The 19,130-nt window shown below is 32.9% G+C and overlaps 3 protein-coding genes across 4 annotated transcripts; 2 read left to right on the plus strand and 1 right to left on the minus strand.

Moving 5' to 3' along the window:
• The first annotated feature begins 180 nt into the window (after positions 1–180).
• On the plus strand, positions 181–6,571 carry LOC136411999 (protein bric-a-brac 2-like). 2 transcript variants are annotated; one of them, XM_066394835.1, is made up of 6 exons: positions 184–811; positions 1,004–1,211; positions 1,301–1,452; positions 2,154–2,292; positions 3,963–4,142; positions 4,218–6,571. In XM_066394835.1, exons 1-6 carry the CDS (start codon positions 455–457, stop codon positions 4,292–4,294), a joined length of 1,113 nt encoding a protein of 370 aa, XP_066250932.1. In that variant the 5' UTR covers positions 184–454; the 3' UTR covers positions 4,295–6,571. The 2 variants fall into 2 exon arrangements, with proteins under 2 accessions (XP_066250931.1, XP_066250932.1); XM_066394834.1 differs by lacking the exons at positions 3,963–4,142; positions 4,218–6,571 and adding an exon at positions 3,259–3,680 and having other exon boundaries at positions 181–811.
• LOC136412000 (calcyclin-binding protein) lies at positions 6,562–11,218 on the minus strand. The gene is made up of 5 exons (XM_066394836.1): positions 11,086–11,218; positions 10,755–10,971; positions 9,766–9,962; positions 9,471–9,637; positions 6,562–7,489 (listed from the first exon to the last, which is right to left on the minus strand). Exons 1-5 carry the CDS (start codon positions 11,104–11,106, stop codon positions 7,408–7,410), a joined length of 684 nt encoding a protein of 227 aa, XP_066250933.1. The 5' UTR covers positions 11,107–11,218; the 3' UTR covers positions 6,562–7,407.
• Positions 11,219–11,473: 255 nt separating this feature from the next.
• On the plus strand, positions 11,474–19,092 carry Msh6 (DNA mismatch repair protein Msh6). The gene is made up of 19 exons (XM_066395247.1): positions 11,474–11,852; positions 12,367–12,793; positions 12,920–13,127; positions 13,206–13,330; positions 13,449–13,599; positions 13,652–13,789; positions 14,181–14,388; positions 14,483–14,753; positions 14,840–14,995; positions 15,049–15,206; positions 15,271–15,359; positions 15,422–15,606; positions 15,707–15,821; positions 15,871–15,962; positions 16,022–16,148; positions 16,202–16,384; positions 16,499–16,700; positions 17,086–17,213; positions 18,207–19,092. The coding sequence occupies exons 1-19, from the start codon at positions 11,639–11,641 to the stop codon at positions 18,471–18,473; spliced, it is 3,444 nt and encodes a 1,147-aa protein (XP_066251344.1). The 5' UTR covers positions 11,474–11,638; the 3' UTR covers positions 18,474–19,092.
• The last annotated feature ends 38 nt before the right edge of the window (positions 19,093–19,130 follow it).

Below are 19,130 nucleotides of genomic sequence, written 5' to 3' on the forward strand. Positions count from 1 at the left end.
GATCAGCTGTTACATTTTTATTTTATTTTATGATATAACGTTTGGAATTTAAGATGAAAAGCCTTTTCACTTCTTTCTTTCATGCTTTATTATTACTCTACAGGCACCAAGTTATGCATTATTTATCAAATGTCTACTATTATCTACATTTATAACATCATATGTCAATTTGATAGTGTCAAAACAAATAGCCTGATAACTATTTGGCATTTTGGTTTGCAGTTTGCTTTTGAGAAAAATAAAAAATTATAGAAATAACAATAAAATGGAAAGGTTTTAATTTTTGAGCTTCAATAACAAGTTTTCCTATCAATATAAGACAGGAACTCTTCCATTCTACCTAAAGAATCCATATGAGAAGGAAGGAAACAAGTAGGCAAATTCTATAACATAAACTAGATCACTTCCAAAGGTACACCACACAACGTCCAAAACCAGGCAATTCCAATTGATAATGGAAGTTGGAGATCAGTTTTCTTTATGTTGGAACAATTTCCACACAAACCTGAGCTCAGGTTTTCACAGTCTCTTAAAAGACGAAGATTTGGTTGATGTAACCCTTGCTGCCGAAGGCAGATTTGTCAAAGCACATAAAACAGTTCTTTCTGTATGCAGTCCTTTTTTTAAAGAGCTGTTTAGGGTCAACCCTTGCAAGCATCCTATAGTTATCCTGCCTGATGTGAACTATGCAGCCTTGAGGAGTTTGTTACATTTTATGTATCAGGGAGAAGTTAGTGTTAGTCAAGAAGAGATACCTACTTTTATGAAAGTTGCTGAAACGTTGAAAGTTAAAGGATTGACTGATAATGCTGTAAGTACTAAAATCAGTGGAATTCAATGAGCACATTTACATTAAACTGAAATGGCAATGATTTATGACTCATTCCAACCTATTAGAAAACTGTCAGAACAGTTAAAGAATTTTTCTGGCCAAGCACAATCACTTGAAATAATTGAAACCTTTAATATTTCAATGAATTTCTCAATTATTCTATATTTCTAGGATGCCCCTAATGGGTTTAACTCAAAAAGTTCCTTTGGAGTGATTGACACACACAGGCATGATATACTAAAGAGGCCCAGGCCTGTGAAAAAGTTAATTCGCCCTATGCAGCCATTAAGGCCTTTAGAAGTTCCTAAGGTCTCTCATTCACCTCAACCATCAATGCCACAGGCTTCCCCAATAAAGCGACCACATCTGGATTCTTCTGGTAAAGGTTTCAACTTAGAAGCACCTCTTTTGGATGCATATTATATAAACTAATTTTATAACTGTTAAATGAACATAGAATTTATATAGGCACACCACCACTTCCTTTGTCAAATCAAGGAATTTTGGGTCAACCTTCTCTTTCAAACTCTCCACACCAAAGTGAAGCTTTGTCTTTAATTAAGCCAAAGGATGAGCCATCAGATCAAATTGAAGATGAAATGGTGACACAGGGTGCAATGGTAAGACATAAACACTGAGAATTTAGTCCAGTTATATGTCTCATATTAAATAATTCTTAATGGTGGTTTCCATATTTTTTTTTGTGAGCTTCTATTCAATAGTGGCATTTAAAAAAATCATTTTAATAAAATATTATTACATATATTTTTTAGTATTACCACTAAATAGATCACTAAAAACTGTTATATGAAAGTGCCAGTGATTTTGTCCTAAGATAAATAGCTTTTATTTTACAGTCCTCTAAAAAGTTAAGATCTGGAATGAAGTATTTCTTAGTCTTATTCCTTAATAAGATTTTTGTTTTGAACTTCTGCCATTATAATTACAGAGAAAATTTCTGTTAATGGGACAATTGGTACAAATACAGGTCTTAAAATACCTGACAAGTTACTGGATCTTAAATGACTTTGAGGCAGTTGTCTCAAATTTTTTGGCCTTGCATGACTAAATATACCAGATGCCTGTGAAAAATCTATGCACAAGTCAAATACTTTTTCCACGCTCATGCGAAAACACCATATTTTTAGCATAACATTTAATTACTGGTTGATGTGTTTATGCACGTAGGGATGAAATAGTATTTCTTCCTTATTTAGGTGTCATCATTAAGTAATGTTCTTCTGCATATGTGACCATTATCTAGTTACATGTTAATTACTTTTTCGGCTATCTATGATTTTTTTTCTTATTATTGTTCCAGGATGAAATGCATATGGACCTTGCCAACATGCTAGACACTCAGCTAAGTGGTGGAGAGCCATCACCATCCCATCAAATACCTCCCTGGCCTGCGCCTGGCGAAATGACACCAGTAATAGCAAGTGAAACATCTCAGCCTGGTAAGTCTGATGTTCGAAATTCGATTTTGGTAGATTCTTGCTGTGATAGAAGTTCCGGAATGCATATAGCTGTTATTTTGTTTATGTGCTTTTTTTTGTTTCGTTTTTGAATGAAGCGTTTTATGAGTAAAAGAAAAAAGGTCATTAATTAAACTATAGGGCGAACCAGTTTATAGTATTAGCTACGAAATACTTATAAAAGGGCATTAGGTCTATTACAAACGACTGTGAACAGCATAGGATAAAGTATTAATTTTTGTCTTCAAAATATGACCTTAAGACTTAAATTGCAGCGTTCACCTCTATGTCATGAATAAAATTACGGTAAAAAATAGAGTATTTTAAATATGCTCGCAGTTCCAAAAAACTGTAAACATTACATCGTTTTTGTGGATGGCCGAATCTTCTTGAATCTTATCCTATTGAATCATGATGCAGATATATAAATCACTATTTATTGGTCCCATTTTTAGTAGCAAACTGTCCTGGTTAAAATAATACACAATAATAGTACGGATAATCTTTTAATTACTATGATGATGATTTGAGCTTTTTCTTCTGTTATACAAGGTCGTTCAAATTCACACCTCACCATTTGGATCTCGAAAACCATAAGAAATACGACGTGACATGAACTGCATATCTCTTATGATTTTCGAAATCCCAATGGACAGCAGCGAATTTCAACAACCCTGCATGTGGATACTTACCGCGATCCGATTGAACCGTTCCAGTCGAGTCGTCGCCACATTAAATAGCACAAAAAACCTATAATATTGTAGTCGGTTTACTTCAAGCAGTGGAGTCCAATTGAAAAAAGTTTATTCCATATTATGAAGGTTTAGTAGAATTGATAATATGCTCCTGCATGATTGTGCTTATATCACCAACTTCCAAGAATGCCGTAGTCCTGCAAATTTAGCGTCGAAAACAGAGGCCATAACATTGTGTATTGTTTTATCCCAGGTACCTTACAACTGATCCTAGGGCGTCGCGGCAATCCCAGGCTGATTGTCGACGGGTACGCCTTCTACAAGAAGTCGGTCTACAAAGGGAAAGCCTTTTGGTATTGTAAAAACTCTAGGACGGCCGAAAAGTGTCCTTCGGTCGCGTGGACAATGAACGGTAATATTGTTAAGTGGCCGTGCGCGCACAATCACGTGATATTCCCCGACCCATTCAATCCGGAGGAAGACTCGGAAGTCCCCTTAGAGAATTTACAGGAGGTTCTGTGGCAGACTTCTTTGAGTTAAGTGTGTCGTGACATTTGGACATTCGATTTTCAAATTTGTTGAATTCATTCGTACGAGTAGCTTAGTTTAAAATAAGTACGTGGCACCATCATCTGTAATCCCCTTCACATTTGTTTATAAAGATGGTTAAAGTTTCGACATTGTTTAATTTTTGGTCCGTAATTGGTTGGAACTGTATTTTTACAAGGGCATAAATAATTTAGCATAACTTTATTCTACTCTACGGGGTGTCCCAGAAAAACCAGAGCAAAAGGGTAGGTGTTACAAATTTCTCAGGGAAAATTAGACCGATTTAACCCAACTTACCTATTTGCGAAAATTGAATTTGTGCTATTTTGTGTCCACATTTTTCAAGGACATCATGCAAAATATTACCTGTGGTGACCAATAATATTTCCTTAACTTTTATCTGGATAGGGGCCGGTCTTTGCGTAATAAAGAGTGGCAAAGGACAGCTAGTTTTAATCGACAACGGCCACATGTATACCTTCATCGACCAACGGGACAGCAGGAGCCTTTGGATATGTGTCAAAAAGAAAATGCTGAATTGTAGCGGTTGTGTTACAACTATGCACGGACAGCTACTAAGTTCGATGGGTAAGTTGTCAAATAAGCAGTTTACCTGCATATCAAACTTGAACACTTAAAAGTATGTTTCTGATATTTTTTCAGGCCATAATCACCCCCAAATCCACGATGTTATTCAAAGGCTTCAAGTTCCAAAATCAAATTTATCAGATGTTAGTTGAACATTGCGCGTTATGTGCTCGTGCTTATTAATCTTCCATAGAAATGCCATTTTCAAAAATTATTTGCTTCTAAGGGAATTTATTTAAGTTTTAGTGTAATCGATTAGAATCTCAGATTTAATTTGCTTCGACAGCTCAGTGGTTTAAAATTATTTTGATTGGGTGAAGCGACTAGAATAATTTTTGTTTGTTAGAATTTCTTTATCTATTCTTTACGGCAAAGACATTTGTATGGATTTTTATAAGAGAGCGCAGTTTACGAACGTCATCGAAGTTCTGTCGTACCAAAACCCGTACCAAATATTTGCCATAACTAGTTATAAACGTTATTTTTACTTTCAATGACTCCAAGGATAACGGAGACCCGAATTAATGCAATTTAATCCTCGTTTCTAAGTATTTTTGGAATTTCTCTATGTATTATCATAGGCTTTAATTTATTTAATTATTGACGTATTAGGATTAAAAATTTATTTATATTTTTGTTAATGTTTATAAAGGAAATAATTTTTTTGTTTTTGATATACCGGGTGACAAGGAATTTAGAGTGTAAGTGTTCCCATATTTGAACGCGTGCATTAGTATTTACAGGGTGTTCTAGTTTTCTTTTTATTGATTTAATATTGCACATACAGAGGCAACATTTAATCAGAATAAATTCTATAATAAAAAAGCCAATTATTTCACCTCTACAATTTTACCTTTGATTTGAGGAGTAAAAATCACTTTCCAACTTTGTTTTTCCAAATGAAAAAATACGTGTTGTGATTTCTTTTCATTCAAATAAATTACTTGTAATTTGTTTATAAAATTATTTTAAAGTTTTCAAGTGATCTGATTCTCTCAAATGTGCTGATAATGGTGATGAGTAGTAGCTTATATTTTTGCATTTGAAAAAGTTGTTGTGGTTTCTACCCCAAATGAAAGTCTCGCGGGATGGAAAAACTAGGTTAAATTCAAAATAAGGGGACTGGTAATTTTTAATACCTTAAGAAAATGATTGGCGTTTCTATCAAAGAATTTATTCTAGTTAAATATACGTTCCTTTATATGTCCATTTCAGTTTTCACAAATTTGTTTTTTTAACATCAATCTACCCATCAAACTAAAAATATTTTTATTAATTCTTATCAGTTTCATGACGCCCATCTACACATAAAGTAGTAAGTTTATAATCTAACAAATTGTGGCCAACTAAAAAAAATAGAAATGTGTTAACAAATATTTAATTAACTGACAAAACTGTTGGGTACAATTGAAAAAAAGAATCTCCTCAAGAATTTTTAGTTTCATAAACAAGTTTTTATCTTCCCAATTTCCATTTAATAAGGTATTTATTTCCAAGAGATGTAATATATCCATTTACCAGAAACTCAATATAATAAGGGGAAAATTAGCAAATAATGCTCAACATAAAATACAGATGAATCTGGACTCCAAATAAACTTCATTTGAAGAAACAGAACTGGAGAAATGTCAGAGGAAAAGTGATGTGGAAGGGAAACAAAATAAGGAAAAGATAAAAAAGAACAAGGTAGCTGGTGGAATACACTAGAATTATTAATTTAATAATGTCCTAATGACGAAGTCTAAATTATCACAACTGACTTCACATTGATCGCTTATATTGTTAAAGTTTTGGCACATCATGAAAACTGTGCCAGTATCGGGGAAATTAATATTTTTATTAATGAATATCAGTGGCGTTCCACAAAAAAATTTGGACAGGAAGGGGGCCTGCCCTTTTAAAAAATAATATCCCGTAGATTTTCGAAATGGCTTTAAGGGTCTCTTGATGTGGACTTTTATTAGAAATGAGCATGTTAAATTTAAACTAAATGCTTCAAAAATTGGAAGAGTTGTAAATAAAACAAGAAAAATGTTAAACTTTGATACCCCTTATGTGTGTTAGTAATTTTTTTAAAATAATAATCATTTACAGAGATGCCTTATTTATGATTTTCTATCATTTCCCGAAAGGATGCAGGTTGAAGCTGAAACATCTTGTATACATTTAAACCGACCTTTCCAATATCAAAGTGATATTTAGTTTCCTCAATTCCTAACAAGTTCAGGGCTGAGCAAATCCGGAGATTAATTTTTTGCTAACCTCAAATTTAATGTCTGTAATACGCAATACGTGCAATAAAAAATCTCGTTGTAACCTAGACTAACGCACATTTTCTATAGAGAGTTTTGACTGTTATTTATGATACATAGGAACATTATTAATAAATATTAAGGATTTGGCATAATAATAAAACAGATTGTTATCGACTGATTTTTCTTTCTTTACTCAACATTGAAACATTTACTATAAAATTATGGCTTACCATGTATGCTGTTAACACACAATACTAGAATATGGAACAAATATTACTAGAAAAATATGTAACGTCTATGGGATTGGTGTTGAAGGATTACAATAGTGAGTTCAGACGGTCGGTAATATCAAAGTTGGCAACTGGGGGTTAAGAATTGGCATAACATTCTGTAGTATTGTAAAAAATTGACAGACGTTTGTTAAAATTGTAGTTGAAAGTGAATATTGCTTAAATTACTTACTTATTCTTAAAATGAACACATTTCTGTATGTACTACCACTAAGAAACATGTAAATTAGGCTTTTATTGAAGCTTCAAAAATGGTCTAAGTAAGATACTATTACGTTCCCTTAAGACAATATAAAATATCTGGATTTATATATCTATAAGATATTTTAAATATATGATAAATTTAATTGACGCTTCAATATGTGCGTAAAACGAGTGTGTATTGTGAACACAACACGTCCTATCTTAGTGCCTGTCACGTTATTATGTATAGTCAACACTTAACCCCTTAAATATTTCAGACAAAAAATATCTCAAAGTTAACCAAAGCAATTCACACGGCAACGATGGTATTACTTCTGCTGAACTTACCCTACAGCCTGAGAAATATATTTCATTAACTGAAGATTACCAGAATATCTTAGTCTTGGATAAAATATGTATTACCTCGCATGAATGTATCAATGATATGGAATGATTATCGTTGTGTAAGTTGTGATCGTATATTAAATATATTTCCCAGACTCTCATGCTTTAACTTATGAAACATTGACGAATATATTAAAACTTGGGAGTACTATTACGACTCTCGGTCCAAGCTTTGGCTATTGTCCGCTTCATTTCGTCGTCCCCAGTCTCGTACCTGTCAGGAATGAAATAATAATGTAGTAACATCTATTCAAATACATTAGAAAGCCACTGCTGACGTCTGTTACTTAATCATATACGGGGTTTAGTGTAGCATATGAAAGGTAATAAGTACCACCTAACGTAACATAATTAAGATGGAATTGTTACCAGGAAGCAGAGCCGTCACAGTAAATTGAATTACCTACCTTCATTGAAAAATGTAATTCAAGTAAGGGTGGTACCAAAAAACGCCTAGATTTTTAAGTTGAAAAATAAATGAATTGCAAAGGTTGCAGTACTTTTGAGTAGTTAAATTACTTTTACTTAAATTGCTTTTTGAGAGAAATTTAATTAGGCTAGGAATTAAGTTAAGTTGGATAATTAGTCATTCAATTACATCAGCAATAATATCATCATTGCAAGAGTGGCTAACAATTATAATCAAAATTGTTTTTGAGTAGTATGTGACAGTTCTGCCAGGGAGTAACAATAAATTTAGTTGAGAGGAGCAACAATCTCTATCTCTGTATTGTTTATGCTAAGATTTAAACTATCACAGTAAGAAAGTTACCGCAAAGGTTCAATATCATGGTGTGATACTGTGTAACAGACCCTTCTGAAATTTTATTAAAATTATTTATATCCAATAAGAAACAGGGTTGGCTGTGGCTTTTTTGTCCTTGCACAATTATAATACACTAATATTTATAACAAAAATGGTTTACAAGTGGTGGTTTTTTAGACTGTACGACTAAACGAACATGTTATGTTGTTGAAGGCACAAGATAACTAATAAATTACTTATCTACAACCATTTAAAGATCGACAAAAATCACATAAAATATCGGTAGCGACACGTCTAATCAACGAAATTTAATTCTTTCAATAAAAGAAAAGGTGATTATATTATTATTTAATAAAATCTGTGGAGAGTCAGAATCAGGGGCAAAAACGAACAAAGAGCCCAACAATACAGAGCAGTGCAGGATTTCTAAATTTTACACCTAAGTTAATTTAGGTTGTAGATTAAAAAAAAGATGTAAGGATTAATAGGTTGGAAGAAAACCTGCAGAGTTTTCACTGGGTCAAACTACAAACTTTTGCGTATATTTAACTTTAAATGTGTTTCTTCAACATAACAGGATAAATTAGCATTGGGTGGTGTTTGCACTGTCTGTAAGGTTTACACATATCGCAAAGACTATAACGAAAAAAATGCAACTGATAACATTCATAAATTATATGAAATAGGTTGTATTTTTTTGAGATGGGGTGGGGTGGGGTGGGGTGGGGCGTGTTATTTAAGATTTCTATGTACAAAATTAACAACAATAGCAGAGAGATATCTTTAAAAAATATGCAGGGAGAAAAATGAGAATTTTTTCGAAGAAATACTTCAATGTCAAGGACTAAAATCGTGAAAATTCTCACATTTCCAATGAAGATTTACCTCTATAATGTGGATTATGATGTCTGCAAAAATAAACGATAGTTAAAATAACACACATCCAATCCCAAAAATGGACCAAAATTATGTAGAAATCATTTGTATAGGTAAATAGTGACAAAATTTGGTAATATGGTGTCATTTTAACTTATAGTTGAAAAATTTGGTGAAACTCCACTTTGATGAGAGTAACAAAGATGAAGTGAAATAAGGCACATGAATAGGCATAAGATCCAATAAACTAATGAAATAGAAAAGTGAAGTAACATACTACATATCTACATAATTTTGGTGGATACCTGTAAATATGGCGAATAAGTGGAAAAAATCTCCCTATTGAAGTTTTGTTTATTATCGTCAATGGCCTGTGAACCTCAATTATGGAGCTTTTTTTGTAATGCACAAAATTTCTTCCATTTTGTAACAAATGAACAAAAACGAAATATAATACCCTACATTACATATTATCTATATATCTAATAGAAAATTTGAAAAGCAAAAGCTCTACTTAAACAACATAAGTCAAGCTGATCAAATTAATACTTACATATTTTTCATAAGGCTCATTAATCCGGCTGATGGATCTGACTTATCCTCCATATCTAAGCTTGGCATTTTCTTATTTTCACTTGCTTTTTTCTCCCATTCAGTCACATGGGACCAATGGATGTCTTCATGTTTTGCAGCATTGATTAAGATGAGGTCATTTTTGACCTGTATTTGGAGATATTAATAAATATATCCTTTTATGTAAATAAATATGAGTAGTTTGTGGGCAAAAAATGTCAGTTTGTGTATAATAAAAAAAATGCTTTCTACATTGATATACTATCTACTATTACCTTATATGTGCTACTTTTTGGATCAATGGAGTAAAGCAGCTGTGTGACTTTAAAGACATAGTCTTTGTTTTCCAGATTTTTTACTATCAGTTCCAAAGATTTCTCCTGGAAATTGCATTGGACATTTTCAGCTGGGACTGTATTCACTTTTGGGAGAGTGATGTAAAATTTGACAAACTTCTGGCTTTGATCCCATGCTACAAAAACATGTCAATATACATTAATATATAAATATCACATTATCAAACATTTCTGCTGTAATTTATCAATTCAACTATAGGAATTGTACCTTATTATGAATACATGATTTTTAAGTATCAATGAAAAAGTCACAGTTTGGAAATTTCACTGATCTTTAGTAGATACATTTTAATTGCTTGACAGGTTTTATTACATTTATTGGATGAATGAGGAATCTAATAGGTATTGGCTGTTGAATTCAAATTATTTGAAGATTTGTTTAAAACTGCAAATTGAGAAATTTGACTTTTAAATTAAGGGCTGACAGACTTCCTGATTTAAGTAAGAGAGACTTTTGAGAATGTATTTGTTTTGCTATGAAGCATACATACACCTTATCTTGACAATTTGTAAGCCAGTTGGTATTTATATTGAGATGAAGCTACTATTAACACTCAGAATAAGTAACCCAGTGTTACATCATTAAAAAATGAGATAATCCTGTTTTTGTTCTCTATTTATCATAGAATGTTTCCAAGCTGTAATTAGGAACAGCAAAATGGAACATTTTTTACTCAAAAGCCTTTTTGACTTTTCTTTTTACAGATTGACAAGATTAGTGTGTTGTTTGTTGCTAGCAATGTATAAACTTTCAAAGATACCTGTTTGGTGGATTGTAAATTTAAAGATTAATATATTTTGTAGGTATAGCACATTTTTTAGAAATTACTTCTACTTTTCAATTTTACAATTTGTCAGTTTTATGCCTAACACCTTTTTGTAATTGGCAAGTTAAGCACATCCCTTACCATAATTGCTTAGTTTAACTTCGTAAGGAATATTCGTTGTTTTGGGTGAAATTTTGGGTGGTTGTTGTTCAACAGTAATTTCCATTTTAGACTGGCTCTCTTCCAACCTGACGACTTCTGACACCAGTTTCCTTTTCTCAATACTGAGGATGTCTTTTACCCTTTGTCGTATGGCATGTTTCTCAAGATTTTCGATCTCGGCAATATCTTTTTTTAGCTGAAAAGTAAGATATGGAATGGGTGGAGACTAGAAACTAGATTCTTTCACCAAGGCATCTTTCTATATTAACACCTATTAATATGGACGTTTGAATACTTCGTTGGTACTTACTTCTTCAATTTTGTTTGCCATTTTTGAGATATTCCTTTGGTTCGTACTTACTTTATCCGCAAGGTAGAGAAATATGAAAAAAGATAAATCTCGAATTTTCCCCGATTCCTTCAGTTTTTTTTTGTTTCTATTGTAGGAGGAGAAGGAAGAATGTCTTGAGATTTGTCATTTTTTTATTTGTCACTTATAATGCTACCCTTTTTTAGTAAGTGTCATTAAAGCAAGATAACAACATGTTCGATTTAGACAGTTTCATATGAATTTCCTTGCCTATCTGTCTTTGTCAGTTTTGTCTATTGCTTACATTTATATGCGTTTTTGCCGGGAAAATGGTCAACGGATCAACTCAAAAAATTAATTAAATTGCAGTTTTTGTTAATCCTAATTTAGCTATTTACAGTGTGTTTTGTCTTTCCCGAAAACAACCTTAATAATTTTACCCCTATTGTTATATTGAAATTGTTCTATTAGAAGCTTATTTGATTTGATAGTGCTTCTCCATAATAGAAAGTATTTCCCTACATCTACTTTTCTCTTGTACCATTTCCTAGTCATGTCCAGAAACCAGAAACCAGCACCAGCCCAAAAGAATACTTTGTTTAAATATTTTAATTCACCTAAAACACCAACGACTCCAAAAAGCTCAGAAACAGCATCACCATCTTTAGTTAAGGACTCTAGACCAAGTCCTGTAAGTGTTGCTTCTGGCTGCGGGACCCCTTCAATTCATAAAAATAAAAAAACAAAACTGGAAATTAATCCCGATGGTAAGGTGAAGATTCAATATATAATATATTTTATTATAATTTTAGAAAATACAGCATTTTCCCATATGCACATGACACTTTTCCTTAGTCATGCTATCATGGAAAAATCTGAAAACAATAGGGTATATCTGAAATTGGGTTACTTTCTGTAGAATTTGTTTTTTGATTTGTAAATAGTTTGCTAGAAAATCTGCTGTTTATTTAGGCAAAATTGATTGTATAAAATAGAAAGTTTGATTGAATTACCTTGTTACATGAATAAATTGAAATATCTTTCATACAATTTTATACCTCCTGTTTGTCTTGTCATACAAACCGCTAGTGGTTATTTTTTTTATTTACATATCTTTCTCTTGAATGGAAGTTAACAGATAAGATGAGAAGGAAAAGAAGAAAAGATATATACATTAAATGTATTTACTAATTAATTTGCAATTTTTTTCAAAAGGATTGCACAAATTTTTTAAAATAGGTGATGTCTTAACATTATTTAAATTTTCCCAATAATATCCAGACAGTGGTGAGGAGCTTCAGATTACCAAGTCTACCAAACGTCGCCGCATCGCTCTCCTAGACAGCGATTCTGAGCCTGAGAATGAATCTCCCAACAAAAGAAAATCTCCTAAAGAAAAAGATCCTCCAGCCAAGCGACATAGAATTCAACCTCAGTCATCTGACAGTGAATCTGAAGAGGAAAGTCCTATTTCTTCAAAGAAAAAGATACAGGGGTCAGATGTTGCAGAGAACTCGGAACACAAGTCTTTTGTGGGATCTTTTAGTTATTCAATAAGGGAGGAAAAGAGTGAAATTGAATTTGGCAACAATAGTAAAGCTGGAAAGGTGAAAACTAAATCTGCAGGTGATGCAAATATAGATTCAGGATGGATTCACAATACCCTAGATTTTCTAAAACCAGAGAAAATAAGGGATGCTGAAAAGCGGTAAGTAATAAAAGAATTAATCTACTTTATCTTGTAATTATTGATGTTGTGTAGGTATTTTAAGCTCCTTAGCATACTTGGCCATGCATAAAAGGATACTATCTCTTTAAGGTATTATAATTGTAGGAGACCTTCTGAACCAGATTATGATTCACGAACACTTCATGTACCTCAAACCTATTTAAATTCTCTTACTCCCGCTATGAGACAGTGGTGGATATTGAAAAGTCAACACATGGATTCAGTTTTGTTCTTTAAAGTAGGAAAGTTTTATGAATTGTATCATATGGATGCTGTAATTGGGGTGCAACAACTAGGTTTCTCTTATATGAAGGTCAGTTCAGGTTTGCTAGAGATTAATGTATAAACCTAAACTTTCATGGATGTTTTGTTATGGGAATTTTTTTTTCAGGGAGATTTTGCCCATTCTGGTTTCCCAGAAGGTGGTTACTCTAAAATGGCAACCATGCTCATTGACAAAGGGTTTAGGGTAGCTCGGGTTGAGCAAACTGAAACACCAGATATGATGGCAGAGAGGTAGGATAATATTGTTACTTGAAGTCATCATTAAATTTATTGGTGTTGGAAAGTCATGCTAGATAGATCATAATAACTTTGTAAGTCCAACAATTAATTCATGTTTCTCCATTTGAAGATGTAAGACAATGAAAAAAACAACTAAATTTGATAAAGTAGTGTCTCGTGAAATATGCCAAGTAACAACAAAAGCCTCATGTGTGTACGGGGCACAAATGCCGGAAGCTCGGTCGGAAATGGGAAATTATTTATGTGCAATTACAGTTAAGGTGTGTTTTTTATGGAATATCAGGGTAAAGTTTTAATTTGTTTCATATTTAGGTAAATCCTGATAATACAAGCAGATTAGGCATATGTTTTACTGAGACTTCAATCGGCACTTTTTATTTGTCAGAGTTTGATGATGATAAACACTGCTCAAAACTGTTAACTTTGTTTGCTGAATATCCTCCATATTTGGTAAGTGAATTTAATTGCATATCACTGACGATTAGAGCTTCAGTTATTATAAGAAAAGTCAAAGTATTTTAGGTATTTTTTTTTGTGGGGATTCATCTTTAATTGAATTTCGAAGTTCTCTCTTTTGAATTTGTTAAATATTAGATTCTATCTCACTTCCACTAACAAAAAGTAAGGTGATTTTTTAAAAAGAAGGTTGCTCCTAAACTTTAAAATTGATAATGGGAATCAAGTTGTATTTTATTTTTTCTTATGTAAAGTCATCTTTTGGCGTTCTCAATTATAATAACATTTCCACATCTTGAAGAAAAATATTAAATAGGGACAAATTAATAAATAAAATTTAGCTCAGCACAGATGGTTTTACTTACTGCTCAATAATATTTTCTAGATATTAACCGAACGAGGAGTAAATTACGGTCACTTGAAATATTTATTGAACACCCAATTAAAAGATATTAAACAAGAGGTTCTTGCTGCTAAAACCCAATTCTATGAAGCCGCGATAACATTGGAAAATCTATTTTCTGCTTGTTATTTTAAAACAAAGAATGGAAAATTTGAGTGGCCCAAGTTGTTTGAAGAAGTCGCTGAAGACTGTAAGTTCTTAAAGTCAATTTACTTCCACTGCAATTGAATTAAATTTCTCAAATACTTGCGATAGATATCTAAAAAAGTCATTTTTTCTTTCAGGCAATCCTAAACCGGAATATGAACTAGCCCTAAAATCATTAGGAGCGATTCACTGGTTTTTGAAGCGCTCTTTCTTGGACATCCAATTATTTTCAATGGGCTTATTTGAAAAATATGAACCAGTAGACTCTCAAGCTGTACCGTTAAATAAACATATAGAACGTGATTATATGGTGTTGGATTCTACTGCTCTCCAGAGCCTTAGTTTACTAGGAGGACCAGGAACCTTGCAGAAGACGCTAGATTTTTGCAAAACTCCATTTGGGAAAAGGTGAGTGTCTTCTAATCTATCTATATATTTATTAAACCATTACAAATTCTATCAATCTCCAAAAACAATTTTATTGTGGTTTAAAGGTTATTGCCACAATTTATTTGTCGTCCCCTCTGCAACCTAGATAAAATTAAACTTAGACAGGGTGCAGTTAAAGAACTGTATGAAAATCCACAAAAATTGCAGACTTGTCAAGAATTTTTGAAAAAGTTGCCGGATTTAGAGCGACAAGTGGCAAAGTAAGATTTTGCTTCCATTTCACAACAATTTATGTTCAACAGTCTCTTTTTAGAATTCATACCTATGGGAATAAATTTTGCGTTACTTCTCACCCGGATGGAAGAGCGATTTTATATGAAACCAAAACTTACTCTAAGCGTAAGATACTTGATTTATTGAATACTTTAAGAGGCTTTGAGGCTTCACAGGAAATAGATGCTATATTTAAAGGCAAGTCATATACATATCTGGTTTATGGGAGAAAAGTTAAAAGATTTGTTTAATATGTTTTTAGAGTGTGAGTCCCGATTATTACGTAAACTAACACAATTTGAGCCTAATGGTATGAACATTGATTTGACTGAAACGCTAACATTTTTCAAGGTAATTATTATAATAATAAGGATTCTTAAGTATGAGATACTTATATTCTTCTGTAATGTTAGCAAGCGTTTAACCATGAGGCCGCTGAGAAAGAGGGGAAAATTATTCCTAAACGAGGTGTCGAGCATGACTTCGATGAAGCAGAGGACCAAATAGAAGAAATAAACGAACAGCTGAAACAGTATTTAAAGCAACAGTCGACTTTCTTTGGATGCCAAGTCTCGTATTTCGGAACGGATAAGAAAAGGTAAATAAACATAGTAATGTTGTGTATACAGCGTGTCCTGAAAAATCATAATCTTTCAAGACACTTTATATTGCTAATACTTTTTTGGTTTATTTGTTAGATTTCAATTAGAAGTCCCTGAACATAGAGCCAGTAAAGCTGATAGCAAATATCAACTCGAAGGCCATAAAAAAGGAGCCAAACCTGCAAAGCGGTTCTCTACTCCAAGATCAAGGGTGTGTATTTGTGTCTGTTTCAACCACATTTATGAATTAAATTTTCCAGGAATTGTTGCAAGATATGCTTAAAGCTGAAGCTGAAAGAAATAAAATAATTTTAGACTTGAATAGAAGGATATTTGAAAAATTCAGTCTTGAGTAAGTCATTTTCACCATCTTCTGTCTCGCTTCTTATTCAAAGCTTTTGTTTATTGCAGGTATAATAAGTGGCAACAAGTAATACATTGCTTAGCTTTGTTGGATGTAATTTGTTCCTTAGCTGAGTATGCCTCAACGTTTTCTGGAGATATTTGCTTACCTGATATTCAAGGCTTCTCAACTAAGGTAATTAAAGTAAAAAAAAAAACTAAAAACTACTAAAACACTATTAATTTTAGCCCTTTATTTCCATTGATAATGGAAAAAATCCCTGTGTCATGAATATTGAAACGTTCGTCCCAAACGATACCTACATGGGTGCAAAAGAGAAGGCTCCTTTATTGCTTTTAACTGGCCCGAATATGGGCGGTAAATCTACTCTAATGCGTCAAGTATCCGTCATTTGTATAATGGCACAGATGGTAAGATCATTTTTCATAATTTGAAAGCAATATTTATCTTCAATTGTGTCTAATAATGTTCTTACACACTGTGAAACTAGTGCTAAATGAGACAGACACATTTTTAATCTATAGGGAAGTTTTGTTCCCGCTTCCCAGTGTTCCTTCAGTATGGTTGACAGGGTATTCACCAGACTAGGTGCCTGCGATGATATAGTCAGAGGTCATTCAACATTCTTTGTGGAGTTGAGCGAAGCATCTGCGATTTTACGGCATGCCTCGAAGCAGTCATTGCTGATTATTGATGAACTTGGCAGAGGCACTTCAACTCATGATGGTAAGTTATTATTTTATTTCTTTTAGCATTTCTTATTTTAAAACAGCGAATTCAAATATAGTCCCATAATTTTATCTTAATATTTCATTGGATTAACGGCCAAAATTTTTGTAAATATTCAAGTTAATCTTCAAAATACTTCTGTCAACTTGAATACATGTACTCCGATCTGGACGTCGTATGTTGGTACCAGTTATGCCAAACCATATATAATTTGCATAACTATAAAATCTCCAAAAGCTAAAGCCTGCCATGACTGTTGAAAAAATTTAATTTAAGCTTTAGTTAAGTATCGTAATTACAGGGTCAAATTTCGCTAATATATGAAAGTTTTTTGCTTGTTTAATTATTAAAAATATATTTGGAATGATAATGGTTTTATCAGGAAACGCCATAGCCACAGCTTACCTGAAGCGACTTACGCAGACGGAATGTAGAACATTGTTTTCCACACATTATCACAGCTTAGTCGACCATTTCGTCAATAATGCGCAAGTACAGCTAGGTCACATGGTGAGTATACTATCACATAACACGCACACTATTTTCGTTTCAAATTAACTCGATGATTAATGTATTCGTATTTCGGATATCTTGTTTGTGGTGCTATCACTCCGCTGAATCATCTAAGAATCGATATCGGTACGAAAACATACAAAAAACTTTACAACCTGCCTTTTGCAAAGGTACGAGCCATAGGACGAAAAACGATACAATGGCTTTCAAGCAGTCGAATAACTTTTCACCCTTTTTTGCGAGCGTACAGCTCATCGGTTTAACCATAGAAACGGTACCCGAAACGAACTAATATACAGCTTATATATGGTTGGGGAAGAATATATAAATAGTGATAAAAGCCACTTAGAGTGATCACGAATACAGAAAATAAAATCAAACGAGGTTTAATTAGGTACAGTGATCAAATACCGATTACTTACTGCAAATAAACCTTCTGGAATTATGATCCGTTTGGAACCCTGTCAACAAAAACTGTCATTCTGCGGCCATAGAGAATGCGGATTTCTTTACTATTTATTTTTCACGCAGTACTGCACTGCCCGGTCACACGTCCGCCTATGGCATTTTTTTTTCAGTCGCCGAAATTTTTATTTCCGTTCAATTTGAGCTCCATCTAAGTGTGCTACTATTTAGCGATCGTGCGGCTTCGGAGATCCGAACACAAACGAAACGATATTATCGAAAATACGGAAGTTTATGTCACGAGCGGCGGGAGTGAGGGGGGGGGGGGGTACATTGAGGCATTTTTAAGTTCTATTCCTAAAATGAAGGGTCCCTGTTTGAATCTTTTTCTAATGTCAAAAATAAAGATATTAGACGGGGATAAATTTTAAAACGTAGAAGTTCACATAAACTTTTCTCATTAATTCTCCGAGTTCTATCGTTAAATTTTCTCAATTAAAACCTGAAACACCCTATATATATGTATATATATTTAGTTTTTCTATTCTAAAAATGATTATCACCAACGATTGGTTGATTTTACAGGCTTGTATGGTGGAAAACGAAGACGACGAATCGGAGGAATCTGTTACTTTGCTATACAAATTATCCGAAGGACGTTGCCCGAAATCTTTCGGCTTCAATGCGGCAAAACTAGCAGGACTACCAGCAAGGATCGTAGCCAGAGCTCGAGAAATCTCCAAGCAAATCGAAACTGAGGATAAATGTAGAAATGTTTTCAGAAAGGTATTCGCCAGTGATGAACTTCGAGTGGATGAGGTTGTTGCAATGGTCAGAACTTTAGAGGTATAATTATTCTATTATTCTTGTTTGAATCTCATGTGTATACGCGTAGCATTTGAAAAAGCTTGGCTTGGAGTTCTATGAATTTAGCTTTTTAGTACTTTCCTTGTTTAAGTAACCGAAGTTAAAATCACGTTTAAGAAATTAAAACTCCATTAATATTTTTATAATTATTATCGCCTTGCTGGCCAACTTTGACAATTCCTAATTAATCAGAGCTGCGTTGTTGTGTAATCCGTTTTCTACCTCTTTTTTTCGGTAGTTTTAAGTCTTTTCGTGCCAATATTTTAATATCCTAGTAACTTCCAAAAAGATCATTTTTATATAAATCTAGAAACAGAGAAATGCGTTTTTTGAGTTCATGGTTTCTATGGAAATTATCTTGATGGCAAATTTATCAGAAGTTTAATATATTGGTCTTTAATCGTTGATGTCCAATAAGTACTATTTAGTTGAATTTAAATTTTAACTGAATAATACTTATTATTTATTTTATTATATCATTACTTAACTGTTCGTTTTTGTTAAATCCATCTGTAAGCGTTCGAATATTAACATATAATTTAACTCTGGCTTTAGAGGGTAATGTTTTATCCTTTAATTTTTGTTGAAATATGTTTTTTTGATACTTTTCCGAAGTTTGAAATTAACTCCCAACATACGTAA

The sequence above is a fragment of the Euwallacea similis genome, chromosome 11, assembly GCF_039881205.1.
Source record: "Euwallacea similis isolate ESF13 chromosome 11, ESF131.1, whole genome shotgun sequence".
Classification (NCBI taxonomy): Eukaryota; Metazoa; Arthropoda; class Insecta; order Coleoptera; family Curculionidae; genus Euwallacea; species Euwallacea similis.